General features: G+C 46.4%; 2 protein-coding genes and 1 non-coding gene across 4 annotated transcripts in view; 2 read left to right on the top strand and 1 right to left on the bottom strand.

Annotated features, from left to right (window-relative positions):
• LOC135815047 (dynein axonemal intermediate chain 4-like) overlaps nucleotides 1-10,640 on the top strand; it is a 19,836-nt gene extending 9,196 nt beyond the window's left edge. For both annotated transcript variants that reach the window (XM_065328275.1, XM_065328276.1), the window contains exons 11-23: nucleotides 4,453-4,658; nucleotides 5,273-5,387; nucleotides 5,605-5,855; nucleotides 6,207-6,293; nucleotides 6,704-6,781; nucleotides 7,070-7,143; nucleotides 7,354-7,508; nucleotides 7,763-7,928; nucleotides 8,357-8,444; nucleotides 8,648-8,776; nucleotides 8,989-9,162; nucleotides 9,594-9,674; nucleotides 10,116-10,640. In XM_065328275.1, the coding sequence (XP_065184347.1) occupies nucleotides 4,453-4,658; nucleotides 5,273-5,387; nucleotides 5,605-5,855; nucleotides 6,207-6,293; nucleotides 6,704-6,781; nucleotides 7,070-7,143; nucleotides 7,354-7,508; nucleotides 7,763-7,928; nucleotides 8,357-8,444; nucleotides 8,648-8,776; nucleotides 8,989-9,162; nucleotides 9,594-9,674; nucleotides 10,116-10,172 (1,661 nt within the window). In that variant the 3' untranslated portion in view covers nucleotides 10,173-10,640. The remainder of the gene's footprint in view (nucleotides 1-4,452; nucleotides 4,659-5,272; nucleotides 5,388-5,604; nucleotides 5,856-6,206; nucleotides 6,294-6,703; nucleotides 6,782-7,069; nucleotides 7,144-7,353; nucleotides 7,509-7,762; nucleotides 7,929-8,356; nucleotides 8,445-8,647; nucleotides 8,777-8,988; nucleotides 9,163-9,593; nucleotides 9,675-10,115) is intronic.
• On the top strand, nucleotides 2,987-3,080 carry Trnar-ucu (transfer RNA arginine (anticodon UCU)). Its single transcript has 2 exons — nucleotides 2,987-3,024; nucleotides 3,045-3,080. It is a non-coding gene; the product is annotated as a tRNA-Arg (tRNA).
• LOC135815049 (ADP-ribosylation factor-like protein 2) lies at nucleotides 10,403-19,977 on the bottom strand. The gene is made up of 5 exons (XM_065328278.1): nucleotides 19,732-19,977; nucleotides 13,651-13,761; nucleotides 12,344-12,506; nucleotides 12,017-12,097; nucleotides 10,403-11,117 (listed from the first exon to the last, which is right to left on the bottom strand). Exons 1-5 carry the CDS (start codon nucleotides 19,794-19,796, stop codon nucleotides 10,983-10,985), a joined length of 555 nt encoding a protein of 184 aa, XP_065184350.1. The 5' UTR covers nucleotides 19,797-19,977; the 3' UTR covers nucleotides 10,403-10,982.

Below are 19,977 nucleotides of genomic sequence, written 5' to 3'. Positions count from 1 at the left end.
ATACAGCCCAGACAGGACAAAGCTGACCTGATACTCGTCCCAGGATCGCAAGTGGCAAATCCTTTTCAATGCATAACATGCACGTGTACGTTAGACGCATGGACAACATCTGACCGTGTCGCCAGCATACAATGTCATCACATGTTTACCCCACAAGTTACACACATGCACAGTAGAAGCACAATGAAAGCAATGGAAAAGTACGATGTGGTTGCTGAAGCATCTTCACACTTCAAATTCAGACTTCAATGTGGTCGTCACGGGATGATATACCTGCAAGATACAAGTGATGAAGAAAGAAAGCAGAAGGTCGTGAGGTAGGCTATGAGTAGTCCTTTCCCAAAGATGCCATAGTTTTTCGCAACTTATGCTTTTCGCAACCGTGCCAAAACAAGTGCTAGTTGCTGAAATCGCATCCATATTTTCAGGAAAAGCTCAAAAGTTGCCAACATCGCAACTCAAAATTGGAGAGTTCTTGTGCAAAACCTACAAAACAGGGAGCAGAAATAGCAGAAATGCAGCGATGCTGCGACAGCAAACTCGTACACCCCTTCCTGCTGTGAACCACCATTTTACACAGTGCCAGTAGCCTGTTGCATGTATCCTACATGTACATGTACATCATTACAGTGCACGGAAAAGGGAATGCACATAATTATCGTAACTACCGTTGATCTACTGTTTCTCAGAAATGAGCCTGAAGGCAGGCGAGAAATGAGCGAGCACGAGTATGTATTTGTCCAACAATGCAACATGTAGTCGGTGACTTGACCTTTCGACCCCATGCCATGGGGCCAATTGCGCCAAGGTTGCGGAGAAATTGCGAAATAGTTCCGGAAAATTGAAGAAAGTTGTGAAAGTTGCGATTTCTTCCTAAACACCGAAAAGTTCCGAAAAAAGTGGCGAGCATCTTTGGGAAAGGGCTAGCTATGAGACACCACAAACGGGTCACCTACATGTATGTTCAGGGCTAGTGCACTCACACGCAGAATTGTCATAATCAAGCATTTCCCAAACTGAGAAGTGCAATGAAATCCACTTGCATGCACAGGAGCAATTTTGCAATATTATGATGCGCAATTCGACACGATCTGCGATGTTGCGTGCGATGTGCCCTGCCGTCATGATGGTGACAGTCACCGCGGTATGTTTTGTCAACGTCGCCCTTGCACTCTTCTGTCAAGTCCAAAGTGCTCACATACTTGGCAATGTCTTTGCAGTGATTAACCTTTATCCTAGTTATGTCACGGGTAACTTTAATGAAGTACCCGCAGGCCGTGTCGATCCGCACATCGTCCACTCTCTCATATACTTGGCCTGCTTTGTCTGTGTATCCATTTCATGTGCGATCCACAAAATCGACTAGACAGTGGGTGCAATACGCTCTCTATCTGAAGACGTTCTTCTGGCGACATCTCGCCATGTACTTGGCCTGCTTTGCCTGTGTATCCATTTTCATGTGCGATCAACAAAATCTCAATGCACTACAGAGACTAGACAATGGGTGCAATACGCTCTCTATCTGAAGACGTGAACCATTAAATTTGTTGGAAAAGTTATACGTACACCTGAAACGTAATCAAGTACAGGAATAGAGAGAGTGACTACAATACGCTCTCGACCTGATATAGTGATAACGTGTTAGAAGGTAACAGGTCTACAGTCCCACCGTACCCTTCCGACACGACTGTAGACCATTAAATTTTTTTGAGAAGTTATACGTACACCTTAAACGTAATGAAGTACAGGAATAGAGAGAGTGACTACAATACGCTCTCGACCTGATAACGTGAGTACAAGACACTCTCCACCTGATAACGTGTTAGTAGAAGGTAACTGGCAACATATCAATGGGTTGCCTTACCGTGGTCTAGAGGAAACGTCTTCGCAGCAATATTTTTCCTCCAGCGCATTCAGTCGCCGACGCGACATCGTTTACTGGGCCGTTCCAGTTGCGGAAGACATTCGATTCATCGGGCCAATTCAGCAACAGGGCCGTGGACACACAGGGGGCAGAGGAGAGACATTGTTAGTGGACAAGAAAATATTATGCAGTGGCAAGTGGCGAGTGCCGCACGGATGTCAAGTTGTCATGCACAATTCAGCTACTACTTACGGTCCAGCTAGTCCTGCCATTGCTCGCTCGTCCTGGTTCCTCCTCGTTCGTCTTCCTGAACGTCTGTTCTTCTCCTTCCCCACCGTTGGCTTTGCGGTACGGGGGTGGCGGAAGGAATTCCCACCATGTATCCATGTACATGAAGTCCCACCATGTCTCCATGTACATGTCCACGGCCACGTCAGCAGCTTGTATAGTACCGGAAGGAGTTCCCACGATGTCTCCAAAGGCCTAGAGCGGACGTCTTTGCAGCAATTCTTTTCACCCTGCACATTCACTCCGCCGACACGACATCGTCGACAGCGTTTACGGGGCCGTCCCAGGTGCAAAAGGTCCACGTCAGTAGTTCTCAACTATTTCGCGTACGGGATAGTCGCCGCGACAGCGTTTAAGGGGTCGTTCCAGTTGCAAAAGGCATCCATCAATGGCACTTTGCAGTACGGGGTACGGAAAGGGGCCTCCTCGTTCGACTTCGTGGACTTCTGCATGCAGTTCTTCCCGTCGACCGAAAGGGGTCTCCTCGCAGTTGTCCTTGCCGTCAGGTCCACGTCATGCAGTTCTCAACTATTTCGCGTACGGGATAGTCGTCTTTGTCGTACGTGGCATCGGCGTTTACCGAGTGGCATTGGCACAAAGCAGACCGTTGACGGGGTCACGTGTCAAAAAGTATCAACAAAGTGTCGACTAAGTGTCGACCACGTGTATAGCGGTACACTCAGCGGTACACTAATTCTCGTGCCATTCTCGTGTCACAAAACTGGAACATCGAGTACCAGTATGGAAAGGCTTCAGACAGGAAGCCTTTCCAATCATAGCGCGTTACCCGCGCTGCCCGTTTATAACTTGTCTAGCGCGGCTCACTGTTGTGTTACCCCCGTGGCGCAATGGATCAGCGCATTGGACTTCTATTCGGGCATTGCTTGACGGCATTCAAAGGTTGTGGGTTCGAGTCCCACCGGGGGTGCTTTCTTTTTCTTAGTCTTCTTTTTTTTTGTCTGATCGCCGCCTCTTTCTTTTTTTTCTTTTCTTTCTTTTCAGTACCGAGCTAGTATTTTAAATGGGTGAAATCTGCTGCGTTCTTGCTTGTTTGAATGGAGATGTAGCAAAAGGGCAGCCGTTCTGTAGATATCCTTTCGATTCAGTCTTGCTTTCCTCTCTTGGAGGGTAATACCATTAATTTTTCAATTTCCCTTCAAGACTGTCAAGCTGAACTAACTTCTTCCTAACCCAGGATTTCCAAAGACTACTTATTATAAGAAGAAGAATGGCGGTCACCAAAACAAACGAAAGGAGGACAGTCTGAAAAGCAGAACGTTTGGCCCATCCTGTTATTGCGTGGACGTTGACCAAGAACACCATGGTGAGAAAATGCAGAATGAAAGGTGTTGGTGTAAAACAGGGAGTCGTACATGCGGTATTTTACGACTCCCTGGTGTAAAAATATCATTTGTACGGTATACGCGGTACAGGATTTGCATTTTTTTAATCATTTCTTATCGCTGGCACCAAGACTTCATCAATCAGAGTGCGCAGCTCTGCATCTATCCCATAAAATCAAGAGTAGATAGCTCCCGGGAGCCTATTCTTGATAAAACCGTACAATAACCCCCCCCAAGAGTGTGCAACTCTCGCATACCCTGCTATCCGGTCCAGTAATGTACGACATTTGCACGGGATGTCAACACATCACTTCGTGTTGCACTCACTGAAATCCAGCCCAAAGTGCAAAACTGGCACCCTGGACCAGTTTCGCATATGAGCAGTGCGGAAAATATACCACATCAGGACGAGAGAGCCGCTAGCTCAGATTCAAACTGGTGGAAACGTCTTTGCACTACGTATACCGCCAAATACAAGGATTTTCCATCAGTTTGAACAACATGTTTCTTCAGAATTCCCAAACTCCATTGCAGCGTATTTCTTGCACTTGAAAACACCGCCATTCCGGCAACAGGCTCTCAGCTGCACCAAATAAATAACTTTGCCAATATTTCGCCCATTGCCGGGGCATCATCAGGGCATTGAGGAATTTGAACAACACATAATGTATAATCTAGGTAAAAACAAAGCATAGCGAAAGTCCCGAGGTCACATGCCGGGCAGCTCTCCCAAGGATTTCTCCCAAAGGCTTGGCCTATCCAGGGATATTGGTGAAATGATTGAGCATTTAAAATGTGTGACGGTGTGTGCGTGCACGTGAGCGCATGCCTGTATCTGTGTGTTGCGTGTATGTGTGTGTGGTGTGTGTGTGTGTGCGCCAGCATGTATACGTGTATGTATGTGTGTACGTGTTGTGTGTGTGTGTGTCCGTGTGTTATGTATGTCTGTGTGTTCAGGAAGTAGCATGGCAACCAGCATGGCAGCTAGCATGGCCATGCAGCTGGAACCAACATCGCTTTCCATGCCGGGTGCCAAGCCACCTACCGCGGGCAAGGCTGCTGGCACTGCTGCCGCTGGCGGTCCTGATGCACCTGCCGATGATGATGCGAGTGGCGGCGATGCACCACCACTGGTCATGCCTGACGATCATCCTTTGTTTCATGTGAGTGTGACCTGTCCTGCAAGCTGCGACATGCCTGCCATTGTAGTACAGTACGGCTGGTGTGTGCATAAATCAGATGATCATGGACAGTGTAGACCCTTTGCGTATGGACGGTCTGCGGCACTGCACTTGAGATCCTGTGAAAAATATTGAACTAGTGGAGAACATGCTGGGTTGGCCATTCGCACTGGAAGTGATACGGAAGGCCACGGGTGGAATAGGCACCTGCATTGGCATAAACAAGACTCATGTAAAGAGTCGGAGGGATTCCTTAGCCTTAGGTGTCCTTCATTAGCTTCAGCCGAGAAGGCAAGCACCAGTGCTGCTGCAAAGGCCTGTAGTGCCTGCATTTGGCAGCTTTCGCATACACTTTGGGCACACAGTGTTCCGTGCCCGCTCTCCACTAAATCTGGGTTCCTCGAGGGCAGCATCACAGACCATCTTCAGGTTTATACACAGCATCTATAGTCTCTATACTTCATTACATTGGTGATGGTCTAATCCGGTCAACTGTTTGCCAGGCTGCTGATCGCTTTCCTACCTTTTCTGTTACATGTACCTTTACAAACCACACTACTCTACTCTGTTACATGTAACGTTACTTACCTGTGCAGAACGAGGACCTGTACGAAAGCATATCAGTCATGGAAAGAGCCCTGGCTGGCAATGTCTTCCAGGAGCAGCATGCACGGTACTTTGGCATGACGCCCGAGCTGGCCTATGTCACATGTAAGTAAGAACAGAAGTACCGACTTGAGTAATGCAACGGGGGCCCGAAGATATGAGTTGAAGACTGGAAGTGATGATGTTTACAAGACTGCATTGTTCCTGGCACTGGTGTTCGATGTAGGAGATCGGCCAAGGTTCTCTTATGATGCCTGGCCAACTCGATCCAGCTTATATCAGTATGATTTTGTTCTTGACCTTTGCCCTATGCCTGGTGCAGTTGACCCAGTGGAGAGCAGTGTGGTAAAGGAAGGAGAGGATGGTGGTGACGAAGAAGTCAAGGAACCAGAGGCAGAACAGAAGAAGAAGACAAGCGGTGCAGATGATGCTGCGTCCGACGTTCCCACTCTGCCACCGGTCAGTCGCTGGGAAGGCGGTGAAGATCCCAGTGTGCGGCCCATCTGGACGTACAGCTGTGTGGAAACCGAGGGACGCAACGTCAGCTGCCTGTCTTACAACAAACTCAACGAGGTAAGGCCACCACCGTCTTGCCCCTCCTTGTGGTAGAGAATGACCGAAGCCTGCTCGTTTCTACCAGTTGATGATTATCTCAACAGCTTTCAACTCTCGAGTAGTATAACCAAGCAGAGTATGAGTAGGATAGATAGTCAATGTGGCTACCATACCGATGATGAAAACTGTTAGTAAAAATCCCACTTCATCGCCCTCCACTTTATCAGTCTCTATGAATTATAGCAGAACAGATCTTAATACTTCTTTCTATGTGTATGATTGTCTCCCTGGAACTATTACTTGACCAAGATTCGCTATTAAAGTGAAGTATGACTTCATTGCTTTGTCTGTTCGTTGTCCGATATTCAGGATATACTGGCTGTTGGTTATGGCGAATTCACATTCGGAGAGCAGTCGACCGGTCTCATTTGCTGCTGGACCCGTCAAAACCCTGTGGTACGTTAGGGATGGGTTTGGGCTCTTTGATGGCATACGCTTGCATTGTAGTTCGGGATGTGTGTGTGTGTGTGTGTGTGTGTGTGTGTGTTTGTTTGTGTGTGCGCATGCGTGTAATATCTGTTTCATTCAGATCTTGTCCGCTATCGTTGCTATAAGAAAAAAACTGGGGTTGTATGTCCAGTGCATTTGCAGATTTTGTTTGCTTCTCTTGACGGGCGTATACACGGTACATGGTGTGTGTGTGTTTGTGTGTGTGTGTGTGTGAGAGAGAGAGAAAGAGAGATACACGACTGTGTCTTTATTTAGCTTTCCTTCTATATTAAACTGTGTTATGCCTCTATGTTTGTCTTCGTACGAGTACTGTTCAATACGTAAGGGCTGAATCATGGTTTTTGTTCTCCACACAGCGTCCCAGTCGCATGTACAAAGTACCGAAGGATGTGATGTCCCTTGACTTCTCCAAACTCCATCCAAGTATTCTTGCAGTGAGTCACCTGGCTAGCAATGTGCTGCATGTACATGTATGTACAAGTATTTGCTGTTGCTTGCTGTTGTATAAGTTATGTGCTGTATGCGGGTACATGTAGCTGGGAATAGAAGCACACGCTATGGAGCATCTCTTTGGAACTAGGGAAACAGCACTTGAATGTACTTGTACATGTATGGTGTGTCCAAGTTTCAAATGACTGTGTGTGTGTGTGTGTGTGTGTGTGTGTGTGTGTGTGTGTGTGTGTGTGTGTGTGTGTGTGCGTGTGTGTGTGTCATGTTCACAGTGCGGGCTGTATGATGGTACTATTCATGTGTACAACATACGCGAGGACACGGTTGAACCAATCTTCACGAGCAGGTTAGTCATGGCACCATACACATCACCCCCCCCCCCCCCCCCTCACCCACACACACCACAACCATGCTACATATGCCACACCCCACTGACGTCCGCTTTATCCTACTGAAGTATCAACTCATATTCGTGTGTGTGTGTGTGTGTGTGTGTGTGTGTGTGTGTGTGTGTGTGTGTGCATGCATGTGCGTATGTGTATGTGTATCTTGCCAGTGATCACACTACGAAACACACTGGTCCAGTGTGGCAAGTTTCGTTCGTCTCGCACTACAACAAGGACAGCAACGAGGCCGAGGAGGTGCTCGTTTCCGTGTCGTCCGATGGGCAGGTCAGCCGCTGGGCCATGATGAAAAGCTTTGAGAGATCAGGTAAGAGAACACTGGATCCAGTCTGATCACGACAAGGAAGTCCGTTTCTACTTGAAAGTAGTTGAAAGTGATTTTCCAAACGTGGTGCCTTGATGCTGTACCTGTGGTGTGGAATACTTGTGAGGGTGTGAAGTACTGTGAACTCAAGTTTTGCTTTGATGCAATGGTGAAACTCACTGGCAGTTGCTCCCTGAGCTTTTCAAGTGCTGATGCATCGACCTGTTTTCTTTTTCACTGAACTCATTTCGGTTCAGATTTGATTTCGCTGAAGAAGACGTCCAAGAAGTTGCCGAAAGGCCCACACCAAACGCTGCACACGACCATTGCTCACGCCAGCAAAAGGAGCGAGAAGGCTGGCCTACTGCACAAGAACGCCATTGGCCTGTGTTTCGACTTTGAGCGGGCAAAAGATCCCAATATGTAAGCCAGAGCTGGTCTCCGTTGCGTTCTTCTCATTGATACCTGTACCAAGAATTGAGTATGCGTTTGTTGGCATGTATAGTGGGTACTTGTGAAGTAGTACACATTGCTGTGTATCTTTAGGTTTAAGCGCGCGCACACACACACACACACACACACATACACACATCACACACACCACACACACACCACACACACACACACACACACACACACACACACACACACACACACACACACACACACACACACACACACACACACCTCACACCAACATGTGGACAGTCTAACTCTGTCAATGGGGACACTGTCATCTGCTGAATATGCACGGTTTGCTGCGACTACTTGAGGAGACGATGGCGGAGAAAATGCTACGCCAGTGTCTGTTGCCATAGTACCTGTCTGCGTCTGTGCTTCTTGCTCTGTAGTTATATTGTTGGCACTGGTGATGGATACTTGCACAAGTGTTCCTGCTCGTATAACGAACAATACCTGGAGACGTACGTAGGACATACTGTAAGTGGCAGATGCTCCAATATACCTGTAGACCATGTCAACATCACTTCTATAATATTGTATCCTCGTCTATCTACTGACTTTTGCCCTGGTCATTTGTCATTAAATTTTAAAATGATACTCGCGTGGGGAATACGGTAGCTTTTTGATGGATACTAGTGCGGACTTTCTCTCCGCTATGTCTGTGTCTCTTCGGTCTTCAGGGTCCGGTCTACCGAGTTGTCTGGTCACCACACAACGAGAATGTGTTCTTGACATGTAGCGGTGACTGGAGTGTGCGACTCTGGGACTCGGAAAGCTGTCAGCCGTTCGAGAGTCTCTTTTCGTCAATGGTTAGTCTCTGCTAAAAAAATCTGCCACGAAGTATCGTTGCACTTCTTAAACTTCATGCGATTGCCATACTAGATGAAGAACGGATGCTACGACTGCAGTAACGTTGCAGTGTACTGATGATGCTCACACTTTATATCAGTTGATTACTGGCCCAACTGTGCTTTTTTTTCTCAACATTGGAATTTTCTGTCTCTCTTCCCTGTGCACTCAGAAAGCAGTACTGGACGTCGCCTGGCACCCGATACGTCCCACCGTATTTGCAACGGTCAGCAACGGCTGCATTGAGATCTGGGATCTGGCTCGCAGCACGCTAGACCCCGTCGCTCAATACAAGCCCGTGCCGGCCGTGGATCTGACATTTGTTCGCTTTTCACGAGACCAAGAGGTATGTCTGCTTCAGCACTTCAGCACTGTGCTGCTGTTCATAGAGTGAATACTAGTGTTACATTACAAGTAACCATAACCATGATAACCATGACAACCATGGTAACCATGACAACCATGACAACCATGACAACCATGATAACCATGCTGATACTAGAGATCGGGTGCCGAAGAACGCAGCGCCGAAGAACGTTCAGGCTAGAATTTCACCAATCACAGCCTAGTGAGATATGCAAGGAGACTCCACTGCGCATAGACCATGTAGACTGCTATACATGAATAATAAGAACGGTCCAGGCCACGAGGCTTCACCATCAATTCCTCTGTGTGTGTGTGTGTGTGTGTGTGTGTGTGTGTGTGTGTGTGTGTGTGTGTGTGTGTGTGTGTGTGTGCGTGCGTGCATGTGTATGCTGTGCTCATTCTCTTGCACAGGCTATAGTTGTGGGAGATGGTGATGGCAAGGTCACTGTGTACCGTACGCTGAATCTTGCAGACGAAGATGTGCATGAGCAGGTAGGTGTACACATAGTGAATCCACTCTTCCTGTTCTGGGATGTCTGGTGATAGTTAATAACTAAAGCTTGCTCTTACTCGGCGTTTCACAAATTATTTGTGAAACGCCGAGTAAGAGCAAGCTTTAGTTAAAATTAGTTTCTCTCCTCTATACCTGTACAAAGATTTGCACCCAGGTGCATCGAGCTGCCGCAACTCGCTTTGAATAATCCCTGTCCATGATCGCATAGAGTAATGTCCTAAATGCACCAACTGTACACAATGACGGTGCAAAGGATTTTTTTAAGATGATCCTGGTATCAGAGTTGTGCATATTTTAGGGAGGGGAGAAAGTTGCGACAAACTCTTGGTGCCAGTGTAGTGAAAGTGTGCTTTGGAATAACTCATAAACAAGCCATTGCTTTTCTTCTTTGTTGTTGTCTGCTCATCACCACTTGTCAGCATCAAATTCTGGAAAAGCTACGGCAAGGTGGGTCCAGCAATGGCTACGGGCCGTAGTCACCCTGCCCCACATCGCAACATGACTGATTGATGGTTACAGGCTATATGGTCAATAGTTCCATTGAGTACTGCAACAGAATACCTACTGCTACACGCTACCTACTCGTGTCAAGCTCTCTTTTCTCTTTTCTGCTCTTTTGGTCACCATTACCGGACTCTCTTCACGCATCCACTTCCCAGGCCTGACCAAGGCGAAGGGTTCACCATGAGTCATACAATGGACAGAATGAGATGACAACTACACACTATGATTCAGTTGAGCATGTGCATTTCTACAAGACTAGAGAATAATATACAGTTTTGAAGTAAAAACATTGTGCAAGACATAGCAAATTGCCGAAATATAATTTTAGTCACAGATTGTCATCAAGTACATGTAGAACAGATAATTTCAAACCCAGGTGAAGTCTTTCGTACGGATATTATATGATAACGTTTTCTGGCCTTGAAGGCTGGATCAAGCAACATGCTGTGAGATTTTTGTACATACTTCATACATGTACGTATTAAACATTGCATTGTTATCTATAAGTGTTTTTTTTATAAAGAACAGAACAAGCAGACAATCTATGCTACAATGCAGAGACAAGCACAAATGAAGGGGGGGGGGGAGTATGTATAGTTCTGATAACAAAGTGACTGAGCCAGAGTAACTCTACTGATGCCAGCACTAGCACTTATCACTGACTATATAGTATATACATGTACACACAAAACACATGTAAACACTTGTAGACATCCGTACTCTGGACGGTTTATACTACTTACATGCAGTGAAGGTTGTTGGTGCATAGAACTGGGCTGAGCTCAGTCCATGGTGAAGATACGAGACGCGATGTCTGTTACAACCCAGTCGACGCCCTCAAGTAGCTTGTCACCTTTAACTGCACTGCATGACTGTATAATCCAGTGATGTGTCTTGATTTCATCGAGCTGTAGAATCTATACACAATGTCGGGGAGGGAGAGAGAAGAGCGAACGAGATGAGTTTCTCTCTCTCTCTCTCTCTCTCTCTCTCTCTCTCTCTCTCTCTCTCTCTCTCTCTCTCTCTCTCTCTCTCTCTCTCTCTCTCTCTCTCTCTCTCTCTCCCTCCCTCCCTCCCTCCCTCCCTCCCTCCCTCCCTCCCTCCCTCCCTCCCTCCCTCCCTCCCTCCCTCCCTCCCTCCCTCCCTCTCTCTCTCTCTCTCTCTCTCTCTCTCTCTCTCTCTCTCTCTCTCTCTCTCTCTCTCTCTCTCTCTCTCTCTCTCTCTCTCTCTCTCTCTCTCTCTCTCTCTCTCTCTCTGTCTCTCTGTCTCTCTCTGTCTTTCAACATCCGCAGATCTTACCTATGATTTGTGATGGCCGTGCACTCCTATGTCAAATTAATAATCGTAATTCATTCATTCTCTCTCTCCCTCTCTCTCTCTCTCTCTCTCTCTCTCTCTCTCTCTCTCTCTCTCTCTCTCTCTCTCTCTCTCTCTCTCTCTCTCTCTCTCTCTCTCTCTCTCTCTCTCTCTCTCTCTCTCTCTCTTTGAGTCGTACACTTTCGCGTGCGGAGTTGCCATGGGCAGCTACGTGGTTCAAAAACTCTGTATGTCGGAACACGGATCCGCATGCAGTGCACATAAGACATTATGTAGATCGACTATGGTTTTACAAACGTAATTACGTTGTGCGGAACCTCTCTAACACATGTAATTATGATTTGTTGCTGGGATGACGACTACACCATAGCTTAGTGGTAGAGTCCTGGAGGTGGCAGTCAATTTTTTCTTCAGACTTCTCCCGTTTCAACTCCCTCTACCCTATGATTTATAATTATACGAATACTTGTAGGTGGCGGAAAAAAAGTTACAATCTCACCTCTTTGAGCTCACGTGCTGAAAGTGCACCGGGAAGATCTTGCTTGTTGGCAAACACCAGCAGAGATGCACCCGCAAGGCGCTATACAACACCCACATATGCACACACACACATATATACACCCGCACATGCATGTACACACACACACGCATGTACACACACACACACACACACACACACACACATACACACACATACACACACATGCACACGTGTATGCAGAGACAACAGTCAAACTAAGTGACGCATACAAACTGGCAGTGTGCACCTTAAAACACACACACACGCAACAGTCGCGATCAATGATATGATGTACAGTAGCATTACCTCCTCTTGCAGGAGCGCGTGCAGCTCTGTGCGACAGTCGTCCAGCCGTCTTCTATCAGCACTGTCCACAACCCACACTAAACCATCCGTGCTCTCAAAGTAGTTCCTCCAGTAGGATCGCAGTGACTTCTGTCCGCCAACATCCCAAACATTCAACTTGAACCTTTTAGGACGAAAGCATAACAACAGTTATAAAAGCACTGTGAATCAAGAATATTTCGCACGGTGAGGCTGCACATGACATTTTCAAACAATAACACAGTATGTAGAAATCGTGCGTGCGGTGTGCAATTTGTACACCCGAAAATAATTACAGTAGGTATCGGTTATAGCGTGGGTGTTTGAAAAACGACATTTGATTCTTATTGCCGATATTTCTTACACACGATAAATCACGTGTGACATATCATATGCATGTGTGACATAATACATGTTTGGCATGTGGACACGTACAATCATGTAGATCTACACAATCATGATACACACGGATCAGACTCGCGGTCGTGCTAGGCGACTGCGGAGCAGCAGATAGGAGAGAAGTCGGAAGAAAGAGTCCGACTGAACAGAAAAAGTGATTCTCCAATGCTCAGTTGGACATAACTCTCTTTTTGTGTTGAATATTATTGTATTGAGCATGCACAGAGCACAGATGCTATTACTACAGGCGAAACACTTTGCACTAATCTGGCATATTTTGCTACACAAAATCCATTCTTAGGGCCGATATATTCTACTATGCGATAATACTGCTTGCAAGAATAAATATACACATAAAATAGGTGTTATGATTATGAAAAAATGAGTGTTCATTCTTGTAGGCAGTATATTCTTGTATACGACCACACTATAACCGATACGCACTGTAGTTGCATACGGATACCATCATAGGTTTTAGATGAAAACGTACAGAACATACTTGACTTACGGTATACACACTCGATCAAGACGGTACTACTGTCACTCGTATGTTTAATACAAACGAGTTAGGTCATGCAAAAATAAACGGCTTGTTCAGGGTAACATGCCCAACCGCCCAAATAGGACTCACGTTTACTACAATATAGTGAGTACAATGTATGGTGTACAGATTTGGCACTTGTATCAATAGTAACCTTTTCACTTCAAACGTACAGGGTATAGCTTATTGCCCCAGTAAAATAATAACTTGGTGCTAAAAGAAAAGAAGAAACTTATGCCAATGGTACTGTCTACAATCCAGCCGGCAGGTCATGTTGTTGTACATCGTAAATGCACTTGACAGCTTTGATCAAATTTTAACTTTTCATGGTGCTTGGCAGTTTTCTTACCCTCTATGCTCCAAGGTTTTGATGTTGAAGCCTAGCGTTGGAGAGATCTTATCAATATCTTCGCCGTTGAACTTCTTTACAATTGTCGTCTTTCCTGCGTTGTCAAGGCCGCTATCACACGCACATGAATGCGAGTGCGTGTACGTACACACACACACACACACACACACACACACACACACACACACACATGAATACATGTACACACGTGATTATTTACACAGAAAACGTGGCAACTGCCATGAAGGTGCTCAACGTGCAAAGCTAACTACAAATTTGAAGGGAAGACATCCCCAGGTTGTCTGATGATCGCTTCATACATGGCACGTGCTTGTTGCCAGGTGACGGCCAACGGGCGGCCAGAACAAGCGGGTCATGAACAAAACGCGCCGCACATGCGCATTCTCCATTTCTCGACGTGCTTGCCGTGGACAACATCTCCGACGAGGACTGAAAAAATGGCTCGCTTCTCCAAAACAAATTTTACTCACTACTGTCTTGAACGTCTGTAGGGAGACCAGAAACGCCAACCGACCTTGCAGCTGGTCCTGTCTATCGTGGCGAAATGTACACAAGGGAAGCAGACCTCAACAAGTACATTTTAAAATTTATACCTGCACTAACGCTGCAACTTCTCAGCGCTCGCATTTGAACCTTACTCTGACAATCATCTTCAAGCGCAAGGGAAAAAAACAGCTAACGTGTTCCTTCTCCACAAGTGGTGAGAAGTGGCAGTGATAACATCAGCTGTGTGGGCTTGTCAGCAAAGGAGTGACAAGAGTCATGCAGTGCGTGTACGTGTACATGTGACATACCGTAGTTTCTCTAATAATAGCGCAGTCTCTAATAGTAGCGCAGGGCGTGGGTTGATTGAAAAAATAAAGGCGCAGCCTCTAATAGTAGCGCGAGTCACAATTGGAGTATGCAACAAGTATATTGACTGCATATAAAACAGCAGTACAACATGCCAAGAACATATTTGTAAGGAGGTTTTCGGTCTACTGCTTCCTTCCTGGCGCCAATGCTATTGTGAAACATCTGTTTTGACAACATCCCTGAGTTTAGGGTTGAAAAATCAGTCTTGATATGGTCAGTTTATGCCTGTATAGACTGGAGTTGGCTTGATAGTTGACAATTGACAAAATAAGAGCCCAGTCTCTAATAGTAGCGTGGGTAGAGCTGTCACTGAAAAAAATAAGAACCCCGGGCTCTTATTAGAGAAAATACGGTAACTAGAGTTAAGAATAGCTGCATTAGTAGTGGTCAGCTACAGTTCAGTACTACTACTGAGAACTTTGACTCTATTTGATAAGAAACTGGGTACAGTACTAGCAAGACAGGGATACTAGTTGTTTGTGAGGTGGACTTTGTCTGAACCACAATCCTACATTATTCCCACGTCGTGCGAGTACCATATTAAGTGCAAGGGGAACACAGCAAACGAGCTACTTCCCCACAAGTGTTGAGAAGTGATAAGATCAGCTGTGTAGGCTTGTCTTAAAGGAGTCATGCAGTGCGTGTACGTGTACGTGTGCATGTTACATAACTGGAGTAAAAATAGATGTAGTAGCAGTACTCATTGTCCCATGACTGTGAGTTGTTGAGTTCAAGGACATTGTATTGCATTGCGTTTCTTCTCCATCTGTATGTGCTTCCCACATCTTTATTTCAAGTTTCCAAATGAAGGTTTAGTCCAGTAGTAGCAGTCACATACAGTTCAGCACTACTACTAGCAAGGCAGGGATAGTACACATACGATACCGCTTTCCCCCGTTCTCGATAGCTTTGTGGTTCTCTTCCGTTTATACAGTAAGTGAGAGTGAGGGAAGTTCAGTCCTGTACTTCCTCCACTTGAGTCACATCCTTTGGTCACCTACTGTTCCTTGTCACAAAATGGCTGAACCCACCCCGAAATGTTTTGCTTCTGTGACCGATGCCGATGTTGACTCTGTGCTTGCTGGTCGTACGCCAAAGAGTACAAAGGACACCACGAAAATCTGGGTCGCGGTTTTGGACACATTCATGAAGAAATCTGATTTGGCGTTGGACCTGAAACCATGCTCAAAAGATGACCTTTGCCATATGCTTTGCAAGTGCTAAGTCGGAATGAGGACGCACAAGGGTGATGCATACCAGTACAACTTGTATAAGGGATTCCGTGCAGCCATACAGAGGCATTTGAATGATCTAGGAAGAGATTTCGATATCTACAAGGACACGAGTTTCGCCGTGCGAACGACACGTTCGATGGAATGATAAAGAAACTCAAGAGAGAAGGTGGGATGAGCCACATTGCACACAAGGACATCATTACTGACTCTTGTGATTGCTGGTCGTACGCCAAAGAGTACAAAGGACACCACGAAAATCTGGGTCGCGGTTTTGGACACATTCATGAAGAAATCTGATTTGGCGTTGGACCTGAAAACATGCTCAAAAGATGACCTTTGCCATATGCTTTGTAAGTGCTACGTCGGAATGAGGACGCACAAGGGTGATGCATACCAGTACAACTTGTATAAGGGATTCCGTGCAGCCATACAAAGGCATTTGAATGATCTCGGAAGAGATTTCGATATCTACAAGGACACCGAGTTTCGCCGTGCGAACGACACGTTCGACGGAATGATAAAGAAACTCAAGAGAGAAGGTGGGATGAGCCACATTGCACACAAGGACATCATTACTGACACAGACATGGGCAAGATTAACTACCTCTTCGAAACGAAGAAAGACGCCAAGTGCCTCATACAGCAGGTTTGGTTCTATGTCACCATGCATTTCGGCATCCGCGAGCGTGAATTGCAATGCAACACGAGGAAGGAAGATCTCGTCTTCCTCAAAGACGACAATGGAGATGACTACATCAAGCTGGGTACTGACTTTGCCCAGAAGAACCACCAGCTGGGCGCCATTGCCGCACCAGCCGGCCGCATTCAAAACCCACTCCAAGTCTTTTCGGTGCAGAGACTGATCAGTCGACTGCACCCTGAGTGTGACCGCCTCTTCTAACGCCCAAAGGAAAACAATTTACTCACCTCGTGAACAGTACTGGTTCACAAAGGCCCCAATTGGCAAGAACACGTTGGGCGACATCGTGAAGACGTACACTAATCAGTGGTAATCACTGCCTGAGGGCATACACCGTGAGTCTTACTTTGCAATGACCACTAGCACCAATTTGGTTTTCTTGTAGTTAAAGCTCCGTCGTGGTCTGCAGCTGCTCCAGTCAGCGAGATACGCAGCACAATTTTGGGTCGGGAACTCCCTTTTCCGTTGCCGTTCTCAGTTGACATTTCACTCGCCAATAAACAGTATCACCCATTTTTGCTTTTTATTTCGAAACTGTCATGAAACGGACTTTGTGTGGACGGAATGTAGTTGTTCGTGAGTTGGGCCATGTCTGAACCATAATCCTACACAGTTGCGTCAGGCATGCCGCTCTGATCAGGCCCTCGGTCATGTGAGTGATCTTGCCCTCGGTCGCGACGCCCGAGGGGCGTAGCGACCTCGGGCAAGATCACTCACAGACCTCAGGCCTGATCAGAGCGGCATGCCCTCGCAACTGTGTAGGATTGTGTATTTCAGCATGACACTTTTTTAAAAGTTACAATGCAACCCAATTGGACATCTTCTCTTCAAATGCGTTCACACGTGATAATTTTTCACCATACTTCACCATCATCGTAAGCCAAAACCAAATTAACACAGCTTTTAGGTCATACGCACAAGCACGCACTCCTCCCACATGTACATGTACTGCTAGCTGATAAACAGTACGGTACGCAGGTACGAGAAATGAACACGTTAGATAGATTAGAGGTAAGCAACAGCTAATCCCCGTCTGCCCTGCCTTGCTACCTCTCCTCTTGCACTTTTCCTCTCTATTATTGGCCACTGGCCATCGTCAGAACAAAGATTTCTAGCCATACTACATGTTGCTCAATGAAATCCAGTCGCATCACCCGAGTACACACCGGGCGTTACGCAGCCCTAGACCTGCAAACACTGGGCTGTGAAATGATGCAAGGCACAAACTTGAGTGACGCAACTGGATTTCATTGAGCGGCACGGTAGTATTCTAGTGCATGACAGCAACAAACTTGCAGATACATGTATGCACACTTATAGCAAGGTCTTCTTGTCGTTGGGGATTTGCTAAGCTCGTCTTTGCTTCACAATTGCTCATATATATTTAGATAGGCTAGAAACGGAACGAAGTTTACGTTTCCAGCAGGCTTCAGCCTCCTGACAGATTCCTGTGTTTTGAGCTGATAAAATGAGATGCTGGGGGAGTTGGGATGCCAGTATCGTGCCGAGCGTATACCGTAAAGTCTTGTATAAAAGCCGCACTTGAATAGAAGCCGCCCTCGAATAGAAGCCGCAATTTTGGGCCCATCAAATCACACATAAGCCTGGTTTTAGTGTTGACATACATAGAAATACCTGTCTTGTATAGAAGCCTGTCTCATATACAGTCAAATCTGTCGTAAGCGACCGCCCCTTGGTGCAAGAAAAAGCGGTCGCTTACGGCAGATGGTCTCTTACGGCAGATGTATGGTAAATCCGGCACACCAGGTATATGCTTCCATGTACTCAAATCGACGAGAATAATGTGATTTTTAATATCATTTTATTGGATATTCAACGACGACCATACCCGTATAGTATGCGTATGCGACACGGCAGTAGATCGACACTGCCTGGACTTGAGAGCTACAGCACAGCCTCAGTACAGGCCAGGCGCCAGTCGATCGCGCTTGCAAGACAGCGCATTTTCACACTTTGCAGTTGACAGCGCACTGGCAAGTACAGTTTCGCACCTTACTGAACCTGGGTCGCGGTCGCTTACAGCAGATTTGAATGCAGCCACCGTGCATGAAATCGCGGTCGCTGGTCGCGCACAGCAGATGGTCGCTCTGGACGGATCGATCAGTTTGTATGTGAAACCGTCGGTGCACGGAAAATCGGTCGCTAACGGTAGATGGTCGCCTACAGCAGAGGTCGCTAACGGCAGATTTGACTGATTGCATTTTCACACTTTGCAGTTGACAGCGCACTGGCAAGTACAGTTTCGCACCTTACTGAACCTGGGTCGCGGTCGCTTACAGCAGATTTGAATGCAGCCACCGTGCATGAAATCGCGGTCGCTGGTCGCGCACAGCAGATGGTCGCTCTGGACGGATCAGTTTGTATGTGAAACCGTCGGTGCACGGAAAATCGGTCGCTAACGGTAGATGGTCGCCTACAGCAGAGGTCGCTAACGGCAGATTTGACTGTAGAAGCCTGCAAAATTTCACCAAGAAAGTCAAAGAAGCCGCGGCTTTTATACAAGACTTTACGGTACATATGCTACACTGCTGAAGTTCTTCCGAAGTTTGGGGGAGTTTGCACATTCACATACTGTAAACCCAGAAACCTTTGCGATCCTAAAACGTTCGCGATTTTTGCGAAGGGTGTGAAATCGCGAAAGTAAGTGGGCGCAAAACGCGAAATGGTAGACTCGAGTCAATCATCAAATTGACTCCAATCGCAAACGGTTGCAGGCGCAAAGTAGTCTGTCATCGCAAGTCGCGGACTAAAACGGGCGCAAACGATTCCGGGTTTACTGTGCTGGTTTTGGAGTATGCTAGAAGTCCGCACGGAGTTATCGTGCAGGTTCACATGCCGATGGTTTTGAAATACCGGAAAACACTTTTGAATGTGAACCAGAGTAGCAGCATACTACAGTGTACATTGTGTAATCTTATTCAGGACCACTCAACCTAAACTACTAGTGATAGTGAATATAGTGGTATACGCAGTAGGAGAGTTGAATGAAACACAGCTGCTACCTTCCGCACTGCAGTGTCCCCTCTAAAACATTCCTGTATACATGTACTGGCAAAAGTCACTATTTCAAGCAGCTGATAAACTAGTACTGTACACACACTATGTCCACTGTGAGCAAACAATGCAATAGTAATTCAACTGTATACATACTACCAAGAGTATTTTTACTACACTTGATACTGTAGAACAATTTAGAGTGAACATTGGAACTATCAGGTTCAAAGAAACTGCTGGAAATATTCTGCTTACAGCATGAGAATACGAACTTCTTTCTCCTTCTGACGCATTTTCTTCAGAATAGTTAGCAGACCCATGGTGCTGTCTAACCACCAGCCACACTCTCCTCCACAATACTTCTCCCTTGGTTACAACCAAGACAATACTCGCGTTTGAAGTAGACAAACGGGGAATTAGGAAGCAAGACTACATTCATGAACACTTTCTCGGAGAGAAAACTAGGAACATAATTCACGAAGAGGAACAAAAATCAAACTC

The sequence above is a fragment of the Sycon ciliatum genome, chromosome 4 (assembly GCF_964019385.1).
Source record: "Sycon ciliatum chromosome 4, ocSycCili1.1, whole genome shotgun sequence".
Classification (NCBI taxonomy): domain Eukaryota; kingdom Metazoa; phylum Porifera; class Calcarea; order Leucosolenida; family Sycettidae; genus Sycon; species Sycon ciliatum.
The sequence above is the reverse complement of the archived record's forward strand: the minus strand, read 5'-3'. Positions and strand labels throughout refer to the sequence as shown.

Excerpts from the sequence above, each read along its gene's own strand:
- LOC135815049 (XM_065328278.1), bottom strand. The coding sequence starts at position 19,796 with ATGGGTCTGCTAACTATTCTGAAGAAAATGCGTCAGAAGGAGAAAGAA. Across the intron at positions 12,507-13,650 it reads AAAACCTTGGAGCATAGAGG|GTTCAAGTTGAATGTTTGGG; the intron begins GTAAGAAAACTG and ends TCGTCCTAAAAG. Across the intron at positions 12,098-12,343 it reads ACGCGCTCCTGCAAGAGGAG|CGCCTTGCGGGTGCATCTCT; the intron begins GTAATGCTACTG and ends GGTGTTGTATAG.